At 37.8% G+C, this 8,012-nt stretch overlaps 1 protein-coding gene across 1 annotated transcript; it reads right to left on the bottom strand.

The window, feature by feature from the left end:
* Positions 1-301: 301 nt before the first annotated feature.
* LOC104424879 (xanthohumol 4-O-methyltransferase) lies at positions 302-3,558 on the bottom strand. Its single transcript, XM_010037407.3, has 2 exons — positions 2,712-3,558; positions 302-758 (listed from the first exon to the last, which is right to left on the bottom strand). The coding sequence occupies exons 1-2, from the start codon at positions 3,492-3,494 to the stop codon at positions 459-461; spliced, it is 1,083 nt and encodes a 360-aa protein (XP_010035709.2). The 5' UTR covers positions 3,495-3,558; the 3' UTR covers positions 302-458.
* Between the last annotated feature and the right edge of the window lie 4,454 nt (positions 3,559-8,012).

Here is an 8,012-nt window from a genome sequence, read left to right as displayed (position 1 = left end):
TTCTCAATATTATAATAACTTTTCATACTCGAAAAGTAATTATGTAATGATCCTAAAAGGAAAAGTAACTTTTCAACATACATGAAATTAGTACATTTATCCACATGGTTAATAACTTCTTTTTTACTAAATTGGGAGAGTGTGCACTAAGCCTAATACTTAACAAGCCATTAGTCTTTGTCTACCCACGCGTAAGGGCTCTGAAAGGAGATCGTGACATCTATGTACAGGAAAAGCTAGAAAGCATGTGATCCAACATGAGAATAATCCTTTGTGAATGATTACAAACCACATTGATTGGTAACCTAAAACATGGTAATTGGATTATTCATAGATAGGAAACCGTAAACTTGGTCTGAGATCAAGAGACCTAAGTGAATCCAATTGCCTTAACTACCGAAGTCCGTCATTAATGGAGCATAGGACTGCATTTATTTTTCTTACATAATTATAGCGTATCACAGGGGATAGGCTTCAATAATGGATTGCAAGCAAGGGGTTTTGATGATGTTGTAGCGAGGAAACCCTCCCTCCTCCAAGATCTTCTTCCATTCGAGTTCGTCCCTCTCCTTACCTCCCGAGCAAAGCGCCATCATGGCCAGATCCATCACTAATTTGGTCTTATCGAACATGCCATCGTCCTCTGCTTTCAACACAATATTTGCTATGATCACCTTGCCATTCTTTTCCGGGATTGCTTTTCTGCAATTCTTCAAAATCTTGACACAGTCTTCGTCTCCCCAATCATGCATTATCTCCTGTAAAACAAACAACATAGAATTACTGGAGTCGAGAATCACGGTTTCTTTTTACACTATTTCATCAATGTGTTCATTGTGTTAATCTCTATGCTTATGAAGAGTCGACATAATTGGTTAAAATGTAACCAACGCTTTCCAAAAAGGGAAAAAAAAATTCTCCTCTCTCTCGATTGCTCTACACAAAAGGCAACTCAGCAAAAACCCATTGAAAATGTTACCAATGCCTTGAGGCTTGAGATGTTTTTGCACCACCCATATGACCACCCCTCTCTCGCCCAAGATGCACACTCTCTCACCATCACTCTCTCTTTAACTCCGAGATGGTGACCTCATTATGACCTTGGTGATCTCAGGCCTGTGGACCCATTGAGGCACGCCCGTAAAATTGAGATTTATAGGGCCTATGGTAAGGTTTTTAACTTTTTGAGGATTTTTTAATGCTAAGTTTAAGGCCATGTTTCCTCCATTCCTATTGGAATATTTTTTTCCTCAACCACTATTTTGATAGTTGGATTAAAGAAAGTAAGGGTGATCGGTTCGTCTGGTTCCAAGATGGATAGCATCGTGGACTGGACCAACCAGTTCGATGTTGTCTCAGCAATTAGTGGTATCATTTATTTTCTTTCTCGAAAGTACCTAAATATATTGAAAGTTACTCTAGTATAGGATGAAATTACTAATCACATGCAAGTCACTACTAAAATAAGAAATAACTTTCATATATAATTTGTACTTTTTGCCTTGCCCGAATAAAAAATGGAAAAAAATAATTCTATGGGCTGGATCGGTCTGGTTCATGGAGGAATCGAGAGTGGAATCAGTTATTCCCGATTGCAAATTAATTGAACCAAATTCAGCAGGAACCGACCGGTTTGTTCTGATTCCTAAGTAGAATAAGGACCAAAGTACACCCCTTAAAAAAAAGGACATCCTACAACAATATTTGGATAAGTTTGTGTTTTTGCGTGTGTGTATATAATATGTGTGCGTGTGATATTAATATTTGTAACCCACTATTCAGAGCTCTAGTTTGAGGAATTATCTTCCAATTAGGGATTGAAAAAAAATAATGCTGCTAAGTTTACGTGTGAGTTATATAGAAACTTTTGAAATCCCACCAATTAAAAGACTAATCAGAGGAAATTTTCTCCAATTAGAGATGGAGAAAAATAAAGCCATTTTATTCAAAAACAAGATGCTCGGTCCCTACCATGCTTGTATGGCTTATATATAGTGCTAGATTGAGGTTACACAAAACTTATTTACCAATGTAACAAACTAGACACGTAAATAATGTGAAATCTGATATTGTTGCAAAAAGTTTAGAACATGGCTAGGACTTCTGGATACCACTATACATATGGAGTGTGTGTTTACTTTATTGAACAAATAGAGTCACATGAAACCGTTTTCCAGTGAACTTGATTCCCCATAAATAAAGATATAAAGGAAAAATAAATACAACAGCACATCAATTTAGAACGCCTATAAGACGACAGAAAAGGTAGATCATGAGTTGTAAGATAGAGAAACGAGTAGTTACAAGTAACTAAACTCCTACCAAGCCATGCAAACATGGATTACAGAATAAAAAGATGCACATTTCAAAATGATGAAACTACACATTAACCGGAAAAGTTACCGTGTGTCTTATAAATCATGTGGAACAATATAATTTTAATCATTAATGACGCGAGTTTTATTATAAGACTTATATGTGAAGAATCTGGATAGGTTTGCGCTTGACCCCATATAATTTATAGACTATGAATAATTTTTCCCTTTACTGTTGCATTACTCGAACAGAATGTTTATAGCAGTTCATGGATTCCCAACCTCTTGACACATTAAAAGGACACAATTAAAAAAGAAATTGATCATGTGTCATAGGAAAAATACAAAATTCACGAATTAATTAATATGTACAAAGTATATGGCAGTAGTACTCACCATCAAGAGAACTGCATCAGCATGTGGTATAGTCTCAAACATGTTTCCTCCAACATGAGTGACTCCATCGTGCGCCGGCGCCGTTGAAACAACATGAGGTAGATCATAATTAATCCCCTGAATGTGTGGACATGACTTAATGATCTCGACCAGGTTCTTGCCGATCCCCCCTCCGACATCGACCAAAGATCCAATGCTCTCGAAGCCGTCCTTATACACTTCTATGATGCCCCCAATCGTGATCCTGCTCACACACGCCATCCCATCGTTGAACAAGCGGTTGAACTCGGGATTCTCTGATGCGAAGTCCCAAATCTTGCGGCCGTGAGCCATCTCGAATGCAATGCCGCCGGTCTTGATGCAGTCGCCAAAGAATTGCCACGGGGACATCATCCATGGGTGGTTTAACATCAACACCACAGGCGCGAGGCTGAGCTCGAACCCGGGCCCCTGGAGGAGCCATCTTGATGATGGGGGGAGGCTGTAGAGTGTCTCGTGACTCTCATGGCCGTCATCAGGTTGGCAACGATTAGCGGAGAAGATGTTCTCACGGACAAGGAGTCTCATGATGCGCGCCAAGTAGGCGGTTTCGAGGGATGGGGAGGGAATGCGGGAGGCTATTTGGGCTAGGGTGACGGGCCCGCCGCCATAAGAATGGATGATGTTGGGTATTCGGAGCTCGACCGCGCATTTTAGCGCCATGGAGCCGGCGTATGCATTCAGCAGATTCAATATGTGTGCTTGGCCTCTTAGGGTTGCTTCAGTTTCATGAAGAGATTCCATTCTCTCTCACTCTCTCGCTCCCTCTCTCTCTCTCTCACTCTCACTCAGAGCTTGCTTTGATTCGCAGTATAGTACGAGGAATGAAGGGAAGAGACCAGAGGCGTCGTAATATATAGACACAAGAAGGAAGAAAAAGAATTCTAGAAGTGCCTACTCTCTTTTCATGCACGATTTTTCTTGTATTTTGACCCTACTAAAAAATTTAATGTCGCACTAACTTGATGTATCCCTAGTTTTAACTCCACTTAACATTTGACACCGAAATTAGAGTTTGGAAATTCTTCGGTTTTGTATTAGCCAGCAACGATTTTATATACATCTCACAGAGAAGAGACACAATGTTTGCCAAGCAAATTGACCTTGACTTGTTCACCACCCTGGAACAACTTCGTTATTAGGTTGTGGCCATTCACTTCTTGTGAAGTTAAGATGAAAATCAAATTTTGAAATTGATATTACTTGAATTAAATTGCTCTTGAAAGCTCGTTAGCCCTCATTTAAGCCGCTTAATCGATTTAAGTGGCTCAAGTATTAAAATCAAATTAATCTCAATGTATTCAATACTTGATTAATGTAACCATTAGACAATTAAGTAGTTAATGCTATTTTTTATGATAAGCTAGGATCCAAGCACACGTTTAGCACAAAAAAATCAGGTGGTGCAGTTACAAGGTACTGTAAAAACGTGTTACCGCCACTAACGTGAGCGATGACGACCTTTAAGACTTTGTGACCCAACGAGTGACTCACCCCTACCACCCCACCCCCCGGCGCCGCCGCGTGTTGCGGTCTCTGGCCCGCAAGAGAGCGTACCCTTTTAATGTTTTCCATACTAAAAATAAGTTGCGTCTTCGGCCCCACACTCAATCACGTGTCTCTCTGTTGATGGCCCACCTTGGAGACTTGTCACGCTCAAGCCAAGGTCCGTCTTGACCCACCATCGTCATTACGTTTCTCTTCTCGAAAAAAAAAAAATGCCAAAAGATGAGCGTTGCATTATTATGTTACTTTCTTTTTAATAAAAATTATTAAGTCATTTATAAAAATAAAAATAAAAGAAAGAAGGGAAAACTTCTTTTCAATAAAAATTATTAAGTCATTTATAAAAATAAAAATAAAAAGAAAGAAGGGAAAACACAAAGATCATTTACTTGGTTAGTTAATAGGTTAATTCATAATTAATCCCACATGTGATTATTATTTAGTGTAGGTTGCATATATATGTGTGTGTGTGTGTGTGTATTAAAAAGAGAATAGAGAATTTATCGGAGTTGCATTATTTAAAAAAAAATAAGAAGAAGAAAAATCATTAAGTTCTATGTTCCTAACCAAATCATTGCATTTACATTGCATTCTTTATTGCATGACCTCACATTTAAAAATAGGATTAAACTCATTGGAGTCCATTCCTAAAAAGAGTCAGCATATTAACATTTGCACATTCATTTTGCATGGTTTAAATTTAGGTGTCATTTATCTCTAAAGGAAATCTCTACAAGCTCCGTTTCAAAGAGAAGCAGCTGTTGACACCTAAATTTTACTATTTTATTTACTTGTTCGTCATATAAAAACTACATTAAGCATTTCATAACATTTACATTTAGGTAACAATAATATTTAACTTATCTCTATAAAAAAATTGTTCTAAAAATCAAAAAAAAAAAAAGAGAGGATAAGAAATAATCTATAAAATAAAACATTTGGTTGTGGAGGGAGATTTTGAAAGATTTTAGATTTTAGATAATAGAGCATTTTCAGAAGATGATCTTTAACGATTGAGTGAATTATCTTGAAAAATCTTCACAAAGGATTTTATATTTTGGAATCATTTTCTTGTTGAGTGCATCTTTTTCTTTGAAAGATGATTTTCGGCGATTGAGTGAATATATGCAATCATATTGGAAAATCTTCTCTTGCAAAACAAACTTTTTTTTTTCTCTCTCTCTCTATCAATAAAGAGTACAAGGCCTCGTTTAAAGTGGGGGAGAGAAATTTAAAAAAGTGCTGGTGGAGTTTCATTTGAAAGGGGTGAAGATTTTTGACAAAAGGCGCTCGTGTGGTTTCATAGGGGGAAAAATTGCAAAAAGTGTTGGGAGGCTTCGTTTAAGGCGGGGTTTGGTTAAAGGGAATGGTGATAGTAATTGGTAGAGTGCTCGTGAGTGACATGGAGGAGTAGAAAAAAGAAAACGCGATAGAGAAATAGAGGGAGAGAGTAGAGCTGCCACGGCCAAGCCTTGTCACGGCAGTGACCTCGCTTTCGTCAACTTGTGGCGCCCCACTTCCTACGCCTGAGCCCTCTGCCTTCTCTACACCCACGAAGACATAGTTGCTCCTTGATCCTGGCCGTGACTAGGTCACCGGACTCTTCAGTGACGACAACCATTTGCTGTAGCTGCTTTGCCGGACTGTGTCCCACCCACGACGATGCCGTTGCGCTAATCTCCCTTGTTGGTTAGCGCCTCATTGTCGCTAGCACCTGCACCAGCACCACATCTTGCCGTGTTGTCCAAGTGGCTAGCAAATTTTTAAAGAGCTCCCCCAGAAACTTCCAACACGTCCACATGGAGGATAATCAAAAGAAGGCCGAGCGTTGGGGGATATAATTCATTCCGCCATCACACAAGTAGAGAGGACGTTCAGCAATCGTTCCTCCAGATCACTGATTACGATTTGCAAGCCTCGCCGACGTCCCCTTGAGAAAACTTGGACTAGGTAATCTCTTTAGACTAAATTCAGTTCAAATATTCGGATTCTTAGCTTGTGATTCTGACTTGATTTGTTTTGTCATATTTAATCGTTATCCGATTAGAAAATTTGTCATATTAAGTCATAGTAATAAAAAAATATTGAGCCGTGAGACATACATTTTGGTGACCTAGTCACGGCCATCTTTTGTCATATCTTGATTCGATATATCATGCATCATATGTCATATCTAGAATTTAGGTCCGTACACATTTCATGCTTAAAGCAAGCATCTTGATTTTTAAGATTCGTATAATGTCAGGATAATTTTCCTTTAATAAAACCAAAAAAAGGAAAAAAAATGTTATTTAGGTCATATAGTTTTCTTAATACGCATGGCATATGTTGCGCTTTAGTTAGTGAGTCACACGTTTTAGGTTTAATGTTTTAGTATTCCTATCATGTAGTTTTTTTTTTATCGAAAAAAAAGAGGAAAGTCATTTACTTGGTTAGTTAATAGGTTAATTCGTAATTAATCTCATTTCATGTCATTATTATTTAGTGTAGGTTGCATATATAATTAAAAGAAAAAAGAGAATTTATCAGAGTTGCATTATTTAATAAAAAAGAAGAAGACGTCATCCATTCCATATCATGTAGCACACGCATATTTGGGATCATGTGAATTAGATTGCACACATATTGTGATAGTTCAAGTTAAGTAATATAAATTGCATCTCACATGTCATTAGAGTAGAAATCATGCATATCAAATTTAAATTAAGATTGCCTATAATTAATATTTAAAAAAATTAGGTGTCGTGTCATTTAGAAATCATGTTTAGGGCATGCATTTTTTATTAGCATTTTTGTAAGTTTTTTTTAGAGAGTAGACTTTAATAAAGTTGTAGTTTATAATTTCTTGCAATCTATCACTTCGGTTTATTGAATGTTATTTTATTGATTGTGTACCCGCATGGCCACCATTTACATGTTAGCAGCTTAGGTTAAAATTAATCAAGATTGCTTGCAAAATATTTTGAAATTAAAATGAAAAGGTATCGAAAGAGCGTTAAATTAATCTAGCGTAATCATGTCCCTAGATTTATTGAATTTTTGGTTTGCAAAATAAAGTATTCTTTCATACTTTACTTGGGTTTCTAATCAACCCTAATTGGTTAGTGACGGCTCCAAATTGAGTATAGTTGCATGTTTAAATGGATCAATTTCTTAGTATTAAGTCACGATTGGTAAGATTTGGGAAGGTCCGTGCCAAGTCTTCGAACTTAGTAATCTATTAGTCTTCTTTGAATTCACCTTCTGGAAGGTCACGACATGTGGTTTGTAATCATTTACAGAGGGTTATCTCATATTGATCACATGCTTTCTAGGTTTTCCTGAACATAGATGTTGCAACCTCCATCTAAAGCCCTTACGCATGGGTAGGTGGAAGCTAATGAGTTGTTATGTATTAGGTTTAGCGCAGGCTTTCCCACCGCCAATTCACGAATTATGGTCCAACTACCAATCGATGCGTGGTAGGTTGATCGAGAAGCCTAAGTAAAATATTGAGAAAAGTGTTTTAGAAATTAGAATTGAACTGCACTGGCGATCAGGGGTATGATCGGTCTGAGCTCGAGTTCCCCCGTGACTGCGTCGTCTCCTTGGTCCTTAGAATAATCTTCTGCAATGTGAGGGTCGGGTTGGCTTTGCCCCTTTATATACGAGAGAGAGTTCCGACCTGAAATTTAGAGGCTCTACCCTTCAACCAAATTGTGCGAGAAGAGAAACGTAATGACCATGGTGGGTCAAGACGGACCTTGGCTTGAGCGT

Source organism: Eucalyptus grandis, chromosome 9 (assembly GCF_016545825.1).
Source record: "Eucalyptus grandis isolate ANBG69807.140 chromosome 9, ASM1654582v1, whole genome shotgun sequence".
Classification (NCBI taxonomy): domain Eukaryota; kingdom Viridiplantae; phylum Streptophyta; class Magnoliopsida; order Myrtales; family Myrtaceae; genus Eucalyptus; species Eucalyptus grandis.
Note: the sequence above shows the minus strand (reverse complement) of the source record. Positions and strands in the feature narration are given on the sequence as shown.